This window comes from Pagrus major, chromosome 3, assembly GCF_040436345.1.
Source record: "Pagrus major chromosome 3, Pma_NU_1.0".
NCBI lineage: Eukaryota > Metazoa > Chordata > Actinopteri > Spariformes > Sparidae > Pagrus > Pagrus major.
The window spans coordinates 1,086,605-1,103,555 of NC_133217.1; the positions used below are offsets into that span (position 1 = coordinate 1,086,605).

General features: G+C 39.4%; 2 protein-coding genes across 2 annotated transcripts in view; both read left to right on the forward strand.

Moving 5' to 3' along the window:
• LOC140993396 (patr class I histocompatibility antigen, alpha chain G-like) overlaps positions 1-16,515 on the forward strand; it is a 51,440-nt gene extending 34,925 nt beyond the window's left edge. The window contains exon 10 of the mRNA XM_073462814.1: positions 13,941-16,515. Within this exon, the coding sequence (XP_073318915.1) occupies positions 13,941-14,005 (65 nt within the window). The 3' untranslated portion in view covers positions 14,006-16,515. The remainder of the gene's footprint in view (positions 1-13,940) is intronic.
• Positions 183-13,876, forward strand: LOC140994063 (collagen alpha-1(XIV) chain-like). The gene is made up of 8 exons (XM_073463648.1): positions 183-260; positions 965-988; positions 2,497-2,520; positions 2,630-2,657; positions 9,967-10,125; positions 10,322-10,441; positions 11,840-12,004; positions 13,689-13,876. Exons 1-8 carry the CDS (start codon positions 183-185, stop codon positions 13,874-13,876), a joined length of 786 nt encoding a protein of 261 aa, XP_073319749.1.
• Positions 16,516-16,951: the final 436 nt, after the last annotated feature.

Here is a 16,951-nt window from a genome sequence, read left to right on the forward strand (position 1 = left end):
TTCCACATATTCAGCATTTTTTCCTCATAAGTTGCCAAAGAGACGACGTGCTACCACATTACTGTTGTTTGGTCCTGTAACGTTGCTTTGTGGGTTGAAGTGTGGGACATTTCTCTTTTCATTGATGAGTGAAGGATCTGTTTAGTTGTCAAACTGAACGCCATCGGACCGTCACACTCCACATGGACGTCGTCTCAGCTCTGTTAGTACCTCCACTGGAGGAGCAGAATCAGAACCAAACTGTCCCCCCATTCACCTCTGTAACTTTCATACAGACGGCGAGGTGGAATAACAGCACAGTATATAAAAGTGTAAATGAGGCTTGTGTTTGTTCCACTCTGCTGCTTCCTTTAAACGCCGCTTCCTCTGTTTTCTTCACAGAGATTCCCAAGTGCAAATGCACTTGCACCTGCAGTAAGTATTTTCTTCAACTGATTTAATAATGTCAATGTTGATCTGTGGAGAGCTGAATGTTTTAGTTTGTGGATCGTAAGAAAAATGAAATAAATAATTGAGAGTTGGGACAGTTGTGACATCAGAAACAAGAAAACTGGATCTGTGTTGGTTTTGATTCAAGTGATTTATTTTAACAGTAAGAAAAATAGTGAACAACAACAACAACAACAGCCGCTTTCTTTTACTTCAATCATTAATATGTAATAATACAAATCCCAGATGAGTGATTCTATACCAAAGTGTTCAGTGTAGTGCATTTACACCAGTTACAAAATACTTGATGATTCAGTGTCGTCGTTGTTTTATCAGGTGCAAAGGTCTGTTATTATTTTCTGATGGTCTTGATGAGGTGTTCAGAGGTCACACTGAAGAACAGGCCTGTTAATTATTAAGTGACGAACGTGTTTCTGTTCCTTAATTCACTGAAGTCAAAGATCCCTGAGATCAAAACTCTAAATCACTTCATCCATCATCAATCACACGTGTTAACATTGTGTTTCTTTTACAGGAGATGGACGTAGGGGATCCCAAGGTAACTACTTTATTTCTCTTAAAGTCGACTGTCAGTCCGTCTCCCTGTCCAGCTGATCCTGTCCAACTGATCCTGTCCAGCTGATCCTGTCCTACTTTACTGTCCTGAGGTTGTGTTTGAGTTCTCACACCCGGATTGTCAGAATACACTGAATTACTAAAATGAGACTCGAACGAATCTGTCAAAGAATTACAATCTCTCCTCTCAGCAGAGCCGTTACCAGAACATTCAGGTAGCAGCAGGTTCGTCAGTTGATTTTTGACTTTCACCTGTTTTAATGACGTCATATCAGCAGCAGCAGGTCCAATCAGCTGCCACGGATTAACTGAGTGAGTCACATGATGACACAACAAAAGGAGACGTGGGATGATGTTTTCCAGCAGGACAGACGCTTTTTTCAGGGCCAAAAATGTGAAGAAGAGACAGGAGGACAGACAGTAGGACAGACAGGAGGACAGACAGGAGGACAGACAGTAGGACAGACAGGAGGACAGACAGGAAGACAGACAGTAGGACAGACAGGAGGACAGACAGGATGACGGCCACTTTTCCACATATTCAGCATTTTTTCCTCATATAAGTTGCCAAAGAGACGACGTGCTACCACATTACTGTTGTTTGGTCCTGTAACGTTGCTTTGTGGGTTGAAGTGTGGGACATTTCTCTTTTCATTGATGAGTGAAGGATCTGTTTAGTTGTCAAACTGAACGCCATCGGACCGTCACACTCCACACGGACGTTGTCTCAGCTCTGTTAGTACCTCCACTGCAGGATCAGAGTCAGAACCAAACTGTCCCCCCATTCACCTCTGTAACTTTCATACAGACGGCGAGGTGGAATAACAGCACAGTATATAAAAGTGTGAATGAGGCTTGTGTTTGTTCCACTCTGCTGCTTCCTTTAAACGCCGCTTCCTCTGTTTTCTTCACAGAGATTCCCAAGTGCAAATGCACTTGCAGCGCCAGTAAGTATTTTCCTCAACTGATTTAATAATGTCAGTGTTGATCTGTGGAGAGCTGAATGTTTTAGTTTGTGCATCGTAAGAAAAATGAAATAAATAATTGAGAGTTGGGACAGCTGTGACATCAGAAACAAGAAAACTGGATCCGTGTTGGTTTTGATTCAAGTGATTTATTTTAACAGTAAGAAAAATAGTCAACAACAACAACAGCCTCTTTCTTTTACTTCAATCATTAATATGTAATAATACAAATCCCAGATGAGTGATTCTATACCAAAGTGTTCAGTGTAGTGCATTTACACCAGTTACAAAATACTTGATGATTCAGTGTCGTCGTTGTTTTATCAGGTGCAAAGGTCTGTTATTATTTTCTGATGGTCTTGATGAGGTGTTCAGAGGTCACACTGAAGAACAGGCCTGTTAATTATTAAGTGACGAACGTGTTTCTGTTCCTTAATTCACTGAAGTCAAAGATCCCTGAGATCAAAACTCTAAATCACTTCATCCATCATCAATCACACGTGTTAACATTGTGTTTCTTTTACAGGAGTTGGACGTAGGGGATCCCAAGGTAACTACTTTATTTCTCTTAAAGTCGACTGTCAGTCTGTCTCCCTGTCCAGCTGATCCTGTCCAGCTGATCCTGTCCAGCTGATCCTGTCCTACTTTACTGTCCTGAGGTTGTGTTTGAGTTCTCACACCCGGATTGTCAGAATACACTGAATTACTAAAATGAGACTCGAACGAATCTGTTAAAGAATTACAATCTCTGCTCTCAGCAGAGCCGTTACCAGAACATTCAGGTAGCAGCAGGTTCGTCAGTTGATTTTTGACTTTCACCTGTTTTAATGACGTCATATCAGCAGCAGCAGGTCCAATCAGCTGCCACGGATTAACTGAGTGAGTCACATGATGACACAACAAAAGGAGACGTGGGATGATGTTTTCCAGCAGGACAGACGCTTTTTTCAGGGCGAAAAATGTGAAGAAGAGACAGGAGGACAGACAGGAGGACAGACAGGATGACAGACAGGATGACAGACAGGAGGACAGACAGGAGGACAGACAGGATGACAGACAGGATGACAGACAGGAGGACAGACAGGAGGACAGACAGGATGACAGACACTTTTCCACATATTCAGCATTTTTTCCTCATATAAGTTGCCAAAGAGACGACGTGCTACCACATTACTGTTGTTTGGTTCTGTAACGTTGCTTTGTGGGTTGAAGTGTGGGACATTTCTCTTTTCATTGATGAGTGAAGGATCTGTTTAGTTGTCAAACTGAATGCCATCGGACCGTCACACTCCACACGGACGTCGTCTCAGCTCTGTTAGTACCTCCACTGGAGGAGCAGAATCAGAACCAAACTGTCCCCCCATTCACCTCTGTAACTTTCATACAGACGGCGAGGTGGAATAACAGCACAGTATATAAAAGTGTGAATGAGGCTTGTGTTTGTTCCACTCTGTCGCTTCCTTTAAACGCCGCTTCCTCTGTTTTCTTCACAGAGACTCTCAACAGCAATTCCACTCGCAGCTCCGGTAAGTATTTTCCTCAACTGATTTAATAATGTCAGTGTTGATCTGTGGAGAGCTGAATGTTTTAGTTTGTGCATCGTAAGAAAAATGAAATAAATAATTGAGAGTTGGGACAGCTGTGACATCAGAAACAAGAAAACTGGATCTGTGTTGGTTTTGATTCAAGTGATTTATTTTAAAGGTAAATATCTTGAGGTGAAATATCATCCAGGTGTTGTGAAAAGCACGTTGACTAGTGTAGCTGTGAAGCTTTCCACATGGGTGACTTCGTGGAATCCACATGAGCTGAACGTGGAATTTGTTTCACAAGCTGTCGTGCCACCACGGAGCGGTGGAATCAGAGGCAGCTGACCTTTTTACTCCTGGCATGTAAATTAGCCGAGCGTAGATAAATCTATCACGTGAAGCCCTGAGGTGCGATAGCTCACCTTTGACTCGGCAGGTATTGGCCTTGCAGTTGCAGTTCTTACCCCGATGCCTCAAGGTGTTCGTTCAGCCCTGACCTCGGTTTGACCGCTGGACGTTTGGAAGAGCAAAGTCGCTGGAAATGTTCTCTTGGTGTGTTTTTAACCTTCCTTTGTTGGAAAATAAAATGTTTGGTATCTTCCCTTATTTATCTCTAAAAAACTGAATAATTTATGGGTGAAAATAGAATTTTGATATTTGACAACTAGCAGAAAACTGTAAATCTCCACTGAGCTGACAGGGTTGTTTATATTTATTGTAACGAGACTGATCAAGAGAAATATAGAAGTAAATGATCATTAACAGGACGATTTATTATCTGCAGTTGTTCACAGTTATATGTACAGATTCAATGTAACCACATAAATCAGAAATTCTATAAGCTAGTGCTTTGCTTTATATCTTTGAGGACTCTGGATCCGGGCTGAGCTCAGCCTGTATCAACCTGTGGGCTGTTTGCAGTTATGAATATGTATGAGAATGTCAGTAAGCAGAAAGGATTCATTATAATATTGTTTACTTTTAGCCAACTGGGGTCATATCCTCCGTTTGATAGTCTTGACCCTCGCTGTCTTGAGATGTGCCTCAGACCTGCGCCTTTTTGACTTTTCGACCTTTAAAGAAACACTTTGCCTCGGGGGCCTCTCTGCTAATAGCTATCTTGTTGAAGAATCTGTCAACAAACTTCTCTTTTGTATGTTTCTGTTCCCTCCCTCTCTTTTCTCTGATTTCCTTCCTTGACCTCCTCACTAACACATCATCCTTCCTGTCTTGAGACTTTGTGGCCTCCAGAGGGCAATTTGTACTGATTAAGCAAAGGGACGGGGTGGACAGGTTAAGTGTTTTGGTGTTGCTGTTCAGGCCTCTGCTCCGAGACGGACACAGCCAGAGGCAGTATGTTTTCAGGTTGTCCGAACGTCCCATTCTCATGAACATGATATCTCAGAAATGCCTTCGGGGAGTTTCAACACATCTTGGAACGGCACTTGGACTCGAGGATGAACTGGTTAGAATTTTGTGATCAAATGTCACTGACCTCACAAAACAACCCAAATGTTTTTGGCCATAACTCAAGAATTCATACATAAATTATGACAGATTTCACATAAATGTCCGATTGTGGTGTGGTGACATTTTCTATCCAAAAGGTCAAAGGTAAACCATTTTTCAACGCTTTAACTCATGAACAGTCCAGTGCTCTTTAATCCTCCCTAAAAAAAGTTTCTAAAAGAAGTTTGCATGTTTCTCACTGAAATCACACGTCAATATCATCATACCTTCAATTTCTCTCAATTAATACCTTGTACAAGTTGAATGGTTGACGAAGGCAGACAACTATTAGGCGTAAATTCTAGTTATCATTCTGTCATGGCTGAGACTCTTGACTCCTCTGTTGTAGTTTTCCACTTTGAACTCTGATTGGTGCAGGCTTGCATCAGGATATGATCAGATCATATCAGGGAAGTTTCTTATCACAGAAAACACAACTGCCAGTAACAAGCGGGCTCCTAAAGTGTCACAAAGCATGCAGCTACCGTCGTTACCTGCTTTCCCTATGAGGCATCACAGTTGTTTTATTCTTTGCAATTAAAAGAAGTTTAGTTTATCTTCGCATGTTAACATATACATTTCAAACTCATCACCCTAAGTTTAAATTTGTGATGCCTTAAAAACGTCTGAAGCCCCAAGTGACCGTAACTTCCCCCTATGGTGAGTTTGTGACAGCACAATCCTTGCACTCAATTCTAAAACACTAAATATAATTTGAATTCTTGGTGTAAGAAAAGCTTGAAGGATGATACAGATAAAACCATGTACCAGGACCATGAGGAATCAGCAGGAGTCTGTTATGTTAGGGGGCTTATTTGGAGATTTTCTGGTTGTTAGTGAGATGGTGAGTCGAGGGCAACACGCACACCGCTCACTTTTTTTAACAGTGCGAGGATTCAAATTACAAAACTGAACTCCAACGAAGAATGGTAATTCTTTTTTTGACCTCTACATTGATTTATTTAAAAAAGTGACCTTTTTGTTTTTGTTTTTTTATGAGATAAATCAATGCAGAGGTAATAAATGTGAGCAGGAATTATTATTTTTAGTTGGAATGGTGTTTATCAGACGGTGTAATAAATTGAATTTGTCTGCCTGCATCGTCCCGCCTCTCCTCTGATTATTTTTTACTTTCTTCCCTGTTCACTCGCCAAAGAATTCCACCTTTTTTATGTTTTGTTTTGTGTTTTAATTCTTGATGTGACAGTAAATGCTCATCACTGTGAAATGTCTTCACTTCCCTTTTTAAAAGTCAGTTTGTATGCTGCTGTTGTCTTTGCATTTTCTGCTTGTCCCTCAGTTTCTTGTAGGTCATCTCTTTGCTCTCTAAGTTCAGCCGCTGTGATTATTGCGGCTCATTTTAACTGCCATCACTTAAGATCGCACCACGGACATTAAAATATACGGAAATTATGGGGATCATTTCTTTGAGCAATTGTTTGCTTTCTCAACCACACCCGTAGCTTTTGCTCACCGAGCACTGATCCCTCTTTTTATCTCGTACTCTTTTATCTTGTTTACTCTCCGACATCGCTGTACCAGTATTTTTTTTCATTCTTTCTCATTATCGTGTTTACTTGTATCTCGTTTTGTTTGCTTTTGTATAATTAAGTCTGTGTAGCTGTTAAGTGAAAATACATACTATTTCAATTACAGCATGAATAAGTGATAAAACAGAACAGTGCTGATGATAATATAAAAGCGAAAGAATGAGGACAGCACACTCAGAGAATAAGAAATAAAAGAAAACAAACGCCATGGGGAAGATTAGTAAATCAAGCAGAAAGGGACACAACATTGGTATTCACAGCAGACTCACTTGTGTAGCTACACCCTTTAATATGCATCTGTTACAGCTTTTTCCATCGCTTCTTTCTCTCTGTCCTTTCTCTTTTTCGCCATCTGTCCAGGTGCTAGTATTTTCCCAGACGTGCTATTAAAAGGAAGCTAGTCCTCTTTCACTTGGCGCTCAAAGGCACTGTTTGCCCTTCAATTTCACTTCCTGTATTGACATCCTTTCCGTCCTTAAATCTGTTTAAACCCTTTCTCTTCACAAAATCCATTATTCAGGGTCTGTCACCTGCTTCTCCAGGTTCCAAGGAATTTGCAGTATTGGCATGAATACAGATGTCAATCGTCAACGGGCAGACATTTTGTAGAGCAAACTTAGAACAAGCCACAATGCACTAAAAACAGGTTCAGGAGCTTGTCCTTGTTCTGTTCTCTATTACAAATAATGCATTTTAAATATTTTGTCTGTCATTTAACAAGCAGCATTACCACATATTTGCTGGTCAAAGCTTTTCCAGTTTGAGGATGTACTGGTTTTTTTCTGTTTTATATAACTGTAAATTGAACACATTTGATATTCTTCTCTGTGGAGCTGACAAATCAAGTAATCAACAGATCAAACTACACACCACAACCAGACGGAATAGGACCTGATAAAAAATGTGTCCTTCAAAACGGACCATTTTAGTAATTTGACATTTGACTTATTTTGTAATTTTTAGCATCTCTTGAAGCTGCTGTAAGCGTTGCCGTCGTTTTAGCTAACGTCCATTGTGCAGTTAGCAGTCCCCTCCCTCCTCTCTACGTCACCACACTTGCACGATTCCTGTAATATTTTCTTTTTTTTTAAGAAAACAGCACTTTCTATGTGAATATTTCAGTCTTGTGACACTGCTCAGACCTCAAATCTGTCAATGTAGTGACCTCATTGCAAGTTTTCTCTTAAAAGCTTGCATTATAGCAGCAATATAAAGCAGTTTATAGCTGTTTGGTCCCCCTGCATCACAGTCAGGCGTGCAGGGAGGGATCAAGGGATGTCACACTAGATTTTGACTTTGGTTTATTGTGTTTCTACTTTGTCTTCTGCAAAATAAATCTGTCAACCGATATCTCTTCTCTACAGTTTCCAACTGTAAATCACAACTCAGTAAAGCCAACAATTAAACTAATCAAAACTCTTCCGCCAGCGTTTGCAAAAGTGACACAATTTACTGCTTTAAATTACTGCTTTCTAGAGGGGTGTGACTTAACGTTGCTGTTTGCTCAGTGGTAAAGACACATAAGATGCATGTACAGGAACACTGATGCAGCAAAATGCTGATAGAGACCAAATGTTTTACTTTGAAATGTTTTCATGTTGTTTAGCTGACAACGACTTGCAACAGCAACCCAAGAACCAGCTTGAATTTCTATGTTGCTCACCACACAACCGATAATCAATGCCAAGCTCGAGCCTCATTCTTTCCAGAGCAGTCAAGTTATTGTGTGTCTTGTGTGTCACTGCTTTCATCTTGTGTTGGATAGCGGCACCGAGACTATTCTGCTAGACCGAGGAGGAGGTTTAAATTCCGACACTGTAGAGACTTGTAAGGAGTGATACACTTCTTAGTTCCTGTCAACGATGAATGAAATGACGGCTGAAGAATGCCCTCGCCACCCCTCCGAACACACACACACACACACACACACACACACACACACACACACACACACACACACACACACAGAGAAAGACACACACACAACCCCTCAACCTCCTGAGATGTTAAAACATGCTGCAACCTGAAAGAAATATTCTCTCTTATACATCTGGAGCATAAGAAATTGTGTGCTAGCGGGTGCAGATATTCAGTGTAGGTGTCACATGTCTATACTCTGGCAGCACCGGGGCCAAGTATGTGTCAGATTTATACTCAAGTTAAACCTTAATACAAATCTGCCCACCATTAAAGTGGTTATTCTTACAATGTTTGCTTAATCCAGTGCATAAACCATGCACCCATTTCTTTTTATTGTATTCATTCATTACTGCCTCATGACTGCATGACTGAGTTGGTCTGTGTTTTCTTAAACTCTATTTATTCACACATATCATTTCCTTTCTGCCTCTTTAATATAAACTAATACCAAAAACATTATTAAACTAGCAAAGTTTGGACTCATTGAATATCTAGAAAGCTAATTATGGTTTTAACTAGTCTTAATTCTTAATGCAGCTTCAAAATATTTAGTTCATACCTAAGGCACTACAGTGAAGGCAAAATATTACCTCTACTGAAACATTACAAATTATATAAAAATAAAATCTGTCTCACAGCATGTTTCTTTAAACTACGCATGTTATGGGGCGTCCTGATGATGGTTAAGGATAGGGATGCAAATTTTAAGTAATTTCTTTAATGATTAATCATAAACATCCCATAGTTAGGGGGGAATACCACAAAACGTAAATGTCCTGTGTCATGATCTGTAACTGAGAGGCACAGCTACACTTCAATTAACTGAGTTGAAGCAATAAGACGTCTCAGTGCCTTGCTCAGCTGCATTTGGGCAGTGTTTATTCTTTCTGATTGTTGGGTCTAAAGGGATTAAAACCAGCACCCTTAATGATTCCATTGTTTTTCCACAGAGAGCCGAGCTCGCAGAGGTTTCCTGAGCTCTCTGTGAAAGATAATTGGCAGATAGAAATATGGCTGTTCCCTAATTTGGTTGGCCTTTGGCTCACTGTGTGCTGGACTGGCTTTTGTAAATGAACTTCTGTTGCCTCATTAGAGTCTGGTCCGTTTTTATCACCCAGTAAACTGTTGAGACACAACAACAGAGTGGGCCGTTATTTTTCATCTGCTAAAACTAAGTACCTCGCTCCTCTAGGGTTTAATTATACTGTGTTGAACTGAATTAGAATTAATGAAACACTTTGTAATACTTTGGGACAGAAGCTGCACATCAAATTGTCCTACTTTTACCACTGCAGATTAATCGTGTTTGTGCTGTAGGCTGCTGTGTACATGTTTCACACCCTTTTTTTTTTTTTTATCTTTGTCTTTAATACAGAATCATTTTACGATACGTTTCTGCACAACAAAACGATCACCACCAGGAAATTTTGATGCAGAAGACCGTTTTCATCTGGTAAATTTGTCTTTGCTTGTGTCTACTTGTTTCAGCTGAAGATGGGTTTATGTGTAAGACTGCGGCCATATCCGACATTGTTATTCTGGTGAATGGATCCTGGAGTATCGGCTGCATCAACTTCAGGCTGGTCAGGACGTTCCTGGAAAACCTGGTCAGGGCCTTCAATGTGGAGTTTGACAAGACCAGGATCGGTGAGGAGGTTTTGATTTCTGCATTTAAAGTGTTTCGATCTGAAAACTGAATTTATACCATTCGGAGGATATTTTTATTAAAAGTGCCTCATTTCGCCTCAGCTAAATGAATTAAAAAATAAATTGTAGTTTAGATCTCAAAGTTTGTAAAGACACTAGTATGTGAGTATTCACCTCATAATGACTGTGTGTGCAGGCCTGGCTCAGTACAGCGGAGACCCCCGGATCGAGTGGCATCTTAACGCTCACACCACCAAAGAGGCTGTGATCGACGCTGTGAAGAACCTGCCGTATAAAGGAGGGAACACACTGACAGGTACAGTACGCTGCCAACCAAACCCCCAGCCTCCCTCTGGTTATTATGTTCTTCTATACTCATCACAGTCAACAGATAATGCTCAGAGGTTGCCTTGGACCAAAGCCAGTCTTCAACTGCAGCTTATTAAATTCACTTCAGGGCAGCTCATCTCAGTTTGGCGTTAAAATGTTTGTGACCTCACAGCTGTGAGGTCAGTCAGAAGGTCATCGTAGGTCAGTTAAAGGTCTAGTGTGTAGATCTTTCTACAGCACAGTCGGCTACATAGAAGTCATGACATCAAAATTGTACATTTTTGATTGTTTTTAACAAAAATTATTACATATTGCACCTTCAACTAAATAACTAAACATTTTACTACATTTGATCATTTTATGTGAATAGAATTAGCTCAGTACACATGCTCAGACTGTACTTCTCGTGTTTGACATATCGTTGACACAGACTTTATTGCCACCAACTGTCTCTGCATTTTTGTTTGAGCGTTTGAAATCATTTTTGTGTTCTCTTCTGCCAAGAGATTTCTTGTGAGACGAAGGTTGTGTGACAGCCACAGAGGATAAAAACATTCACTTAGAAGAAGATCTGCATACATGTACACAACGCCTGAACTTCAGTAGACAGTGTGGCTGAGAAAAAGTGAAAGTGGTATATATATATATACCACAGGGCTAATGAGGGGAGTGGGAACAGGTGTGCAAGTGCACAGAAAAGGTCAGGTGATGGGGATCGGTGAGAACGGGGGTTACTGCAGGGCAGGAGGGGGAGAGTTGGAGCATGGCGGGAAACAAAACAGGTGAGAGAATTAGTTATTGTTATTGTGAGTTATTGTTCAAGATCCCAGCAGGATTTAAAACAGTCTGTGAGGAGACAAGCAAAATATCAGTGATGTCATTAATGGACCCAACATAACTTTGCTGCTCATTATGTTAAAACGCTCATTAGACTAAAAACTGTGTGAGGTAGTTGAGGTAATGATGACACTTTGAACCTATCTTATCCATTAAGTCTTTGAGTCAAGATGTCTCAAGGAGAGTCACTTCAGCTGTAAGTGCATTTATACTGTCAGCCAGGACTTAAGAAGAAGAAGGCAGAAGGCAACAAATCCACAACATGTAGACCATTAAAAGCTCTGAAATAAGCAATGACAAAGTAATTCAAAGCTTCTAAATTAGCCATGTTAGCGGTCTTTGGTCACAGTTTTCTCATGTTTTTCAGGATGACACTTCTCCCTGCACCCTCAGAGCCAAGTGTTTTTTTTCCTTCATTGGTTTGGAAGTTGATATACAGTAACATTAAGGCTTGTTTTTTAATTTATTAAACTGAGGAGTTGGCTTGTTAATTGTAATAGAGTGTGTCTCACTCTATCCAATCTATCCTGTCTTTGTGTCCTTCCAGGTCTGGCTCTGACCTTCATCCTGGAGAACAGCTTCAAATCGGAGGCTGGATCCAGGCCCGGCGTTCCCAAGATAGGAATCCTCATCACTGACGGGAAGTCGCAGGATGACGTGATACCCCCCGCACAGAGCCTGAGGGAAGCTGGCATAGAACTGTTTGCCATTGGTACGCTGCACAAACAAGATTAAGAAACCAGATACATGACATTAGTGTTAGATCTTTATTGAAGGCATCAACATGGGAACAGTGGTGCTTGAAAAATGTATTCAGAGAAATTATACTTAACTTTTTTTTAAATATATTTAAAGATAACGTCTCTCTCTTATTTTTTAGACCCCCCAGTCTTTAAAATGTGATGCTTTAAAGGCAGAATGGGGGTTTGTATTAAATAATCCGTGTCAGTCAGTGTGTTTTGGACGTTTCTGGGCGTCAACCTTTGGGCTGCAGTTTGTGTAGCCCTCAGCCAATAACAGCGCACAGGGCGTGAGTGCGGGACTCATGTTAACACATCACGTCACTTTATTTATTCGAATAGACCATTTTTTTTGAAGCAATGGCGGTACTGTAAATCATCTATTAACTACAAACTGCCATCGTACTTCTGTCTCTCTGTATTTCTGCATTTAAATTGCCCTCTTATAACTTCCTGGAACTATCTGAAGTCTCCGTGAATCACGTGATCGACTGTTTGAAAATTCGTTGTCGTGATTCTCTCTTCTCAAGGGCTCTGGTAGCGACCAGCTGCCACATCACAGGGAGGAGTGGCCAACTTTGAGTACTGAACAGCAAACGAAGAATCTTATTCTATCTGCTTTTAAATCACAAAAAAAGTTAAATCTTGATTCTATTTACATTTTTATTGGAGCTTTCTGGGCTGCACATCTGTTACAGTGAAACATGTTTCGTGTACTTGGAAGTCACAGTGTAATTTTGAGGTTTTCTTGTTATGTAACAGTCGTGCTGAAATGGTTTGTTTATTAATCAATAGCTGCCAACATTTTTTGAAAATCACTTAATCAATTCCAGTTCCATCAGAAGGAATACTAAACAGCCTCTCTGCTGCCAGTTCACATTATTCTTAATTGAATATGTTTTGATTTTTGGTCCATTGATCAGAGAAAACAAACAATTTGAAGATGTCATTTCGGGCTGCGGGAAGAGGTGAAAGGAGAACTTTTTAAATGCCGTGAGCTCAACATGCAATGAAGTCAATCTTTATTTGCAACCTAAAAAAACATGAAAGTTAATAAATGTTCAGTGTGATGGGAGTCTCCACATTTAATTGTCATAATGCACCAAAATTAACTGGAACTGATTTTTGCCTGGAGGGAAGGAAGTCGATCTTTAATCTTATGGTGTGTTTAGGAAAACAGTCGCAGGGAAAATATAATTGTTGTTATTGTTTTGGGCTAAAATGTGGAATATCTCAGTTTCTTTAACACATTTCAGCTTGTAAACCTTTAATTAGAGAGTCATTTCTTTGCTCTTCGGGATTTCTTGGATGGCAATTTGTCATTTTGAACAGCGCACACAGCCAGGAGACAGAAATGAGAGGCAGCCTGTAAAATGAATTTCAGTAATTGTCAGCTCTCAAGTCAACTTAATATGACACATTAATTTAAAAATGACATTAAAAAGATAATTTTGGTTAAGTTAAATCTGCTCTGCAAGAAGGAATTATTTGTGTGGAGCTCATTTGTTTTTGACCAATTATTTTCCCTTTTAAGTAAACTGAAGACTTTGTATTCGTGGACTTGTTGCGTCATCACAACCTTATTTGAAACATGTAGCCACCTCCTCTCAGTCTGACTGCTCTGTCCTTACTTCTTTCTGTCTCTCCTCTCTCCAGGTGTGAAAAACGTCGATGAGAACGAGCTGAAGGCGATCGCCTCTCCTCCCGAGGAAACTCACGTCTACAATGTGGCAGACTTCAGCGTGATGAGCGACATTGTGGAAGGTCTCACTAAGACCGTGTGTGACCGAGTGGATAAGCTCGACAAGGAGATCAAAGGTTTGGACAGCAGCCGAGTCATGTGACCCCAGAGACAGCTTCTACTCTGATTACTGTTGATTTTGACTAATTATAATCCCCGAACTGCAGGCAATTCTGCACGAACCCCCAGCCCCGAGGCCGGCAGTCTCCTGCCACAGACTGTCGACGAGTAAGTCTGAAGAGTCTGCGGATAATATTCATCAGAGAAGAGCGTGACACTGTAATTGAACAAGACGCCAGCTGGGTTCACTTTGAGATAAAAATTTAAAGGGACTTTGAAAGTCAACACAGTTTGTGTTTTTTCAAAGTTGACAGTGAAATTCTGTCAATCAAATTGTATCAAATTTTCCCCAAACGTGCCGTCATTATTTTTATCTATACGTCGCTATGATTGTAATAATGAGTTGTAATTAGAGACGAGGACGGTCCGTCTTTTCCATCGCTGCCTCCAAAGTGTCAAAAGTCAGCACTCGACAGTGTGCTCCCGGGGCTGCGTCTGTCCACGTGGTGCAGAAACGCTGCACTGGAGGGGGGATTCTTATCATAGCGCGTGACGTGCAACAGCCTGGTTTTTATGTGTGCAGGTTTTAACACTAGTTAATGCTGTCGCAGAACACCGTTTCTTGATCTTTAGCACGCTGTCGCCTTTCTTTTTCAATGTAGCCGATGATCCGTCTTCTTCCTCTTCAAAAACAAACCCAAACAAACAGCTGGAAAAACTAAATTCCAATACTGATTTGGATGTTGATTACTAAATCTACAACAGGACTAGATTTATTTTAAAAGGGAATCAGAAGCAAGTCACGTCAACATGATCCACACGGTCCTGTGAGCAGCACTAAAGTTCAGCTCTGCTGCCTGTCTGAAATGTGTGAACAGAATTACGGGATCGTACGTCAGATTCAGGAAAGTGATTAAACATGAATTCACACTTTAAAGAAACTCCAGAGAAATCAGAAAAAGATTTGTTGGTGTAGAGATCTTTAATTTTGACTTTACTCCGAGCCTAAAACTGGAACCATGCAAAAAGGTGTTGGTGGAAATGTTTGTACCAACTTTAAAACAAAATCATTCTCAAATTTGACTTTACTTCAGTTGATAACGGCTTGATTATAGATGAGACTGTGGGAGTCTGAGCTTGTTGAAATGTATAAATATATCACTATTGTTCTGCACAGGGAAACACAATATACACAATACAATAACGGATCATTCTCTGTCTGCCCCAGCTGATACCAATAAGATCATTTTTTACATTTTTGTATCTTAAAAAGAATTTTCTAACCTGTGTTTTATGCAGAACGGAGGGTAAGAAAGGCTCAGATGTAGTGAGGAAAGATGGATGATTTAATATTTCTTTGTTCTTCGCTGTGTTTCTGGTGAATCGCAAACCAACTTTCACGTCACCTACTTTATCAGAGTTTGTAAATATTTTGTTGCAATCTGGCTTCATATTATCAGCTCTATGTATCAGCTTATATTTCACCGATAACCGCTGATATATATTTCCTAATATCAGCCGATAAATATGGTGCATCGGAAGATTTTCCATTTAGCGTCAGAGCCCTTCACAAAAGTCCTGCAAAGAGTTGGAAACTAATCAAAAGAATAGAAACAAACATGCGTCAAAAGAAGAATTGGTGATAAAAAATAAAGATTAAAGTGGAGTTTTGAGTTTTGAAGAACAGAATTGATGCTCGTTCTCAGGCTCATCTGCACTTATTAGTTATTACTAATTACTGGCTGCGTCAAAACAGGGAAACATTTGGAAAGAAGATTTTTTACAGATTGCAGTCATGTAGAACGATTTACGTGATTTGTAGTAAAAACACTGGAATGATGAAGCAGCAACTCGGCTTATTTTAAGTGAGTGATAAGCAGAGATAATTTAAGTGCCATGATTTATAAAGTGCTGCTTTTATACATTCAATATTCTGCGTTTCATGTACGTTTTTTACTTTTATTGAGCTTTTAAGATTTGAGGAGCTGTGAATCTGTTGGATTAAATCTGACCTGACATAGAAAAATAAATCCAAAGCATTTGTTGTAAAATTAAAGGCCTTTAAATCAGCAGTTAGATCATTTTTTATCCAAAATCAAACTAATAAAATTATGAAAACTGTTTGCAAAAGAAGAAAATAACTCTCACTGTCTGTATAGTTTATCCTCTCTTGGCTTTCTAAATATAATCCATACTTTCATTATTCATGAAATATTTTTGTGTTAAAATGTAATTTTATTTTAATTCTTTAAGTTCTGGCATTTGAACATTCAGAGCTACATGTATTAAAGAATTGTTATCCAGGTGTTTATTATTTGCTGAAGTCGGGGAATGAATTTGTTTCTCTGTGGTAAAATGTGCACTCCTGTTGACATGATTGTATTGATGATTATTCTCTGATTTGTCTGAGAAAGTCTAAGAAAAAGTAAAATTTGCTCACAGATAACATGGATTGTAAGACTGTAGCTTCAAATATCTGATATTTGAAGCTTCTGTCTATAAAGTTAGAATTAGTCCAGGTAATTAATATTCCTGTGAATCCATGTGCCAATTAACGAAAGATAACAAAGTAATGTTGATATTTTTGTTGTGTTGGTCGATTGACTGTTTGTCTCTTTTTTGAGTGTGAATCGTGAAATCAAAGAAGCATTTGTTAAATAAATAAAGCAAAATATTCTGAAATCGTTGTTGGATTGAAGTGTTTGAGAAGGGATTCACCAGAGTTCGGCCTCACGCTGGCTGGTTTTATAATTTTCTTACATGACTTCTGTTTCAAACTGCATTTCTGCTTCACTTTGTATCCACGATTATTTCTATCTATACGATTCTATTAAATGTACTTAAGTTTAAGCATAAAGAATAATTTAAGTATAATAAATAATATAAAAATAAAGTATTAAATGATACATATATTTCCATGATTGTATACGCTGTCTACTAGGTATTGACTGATAATACACATGATGATGATTAGACCGGATTTTCCTTTTTTTTTTTTCAAATTAAATTGTTGATAAAATAAATTGATTAAGAAATTAGCTTCCTTGGCTCTGATGTAGCCTGCAAGAAACCAGTAATTAAAATAATTTAATAAAAGTAGTGGAGTAAAAGTACAATA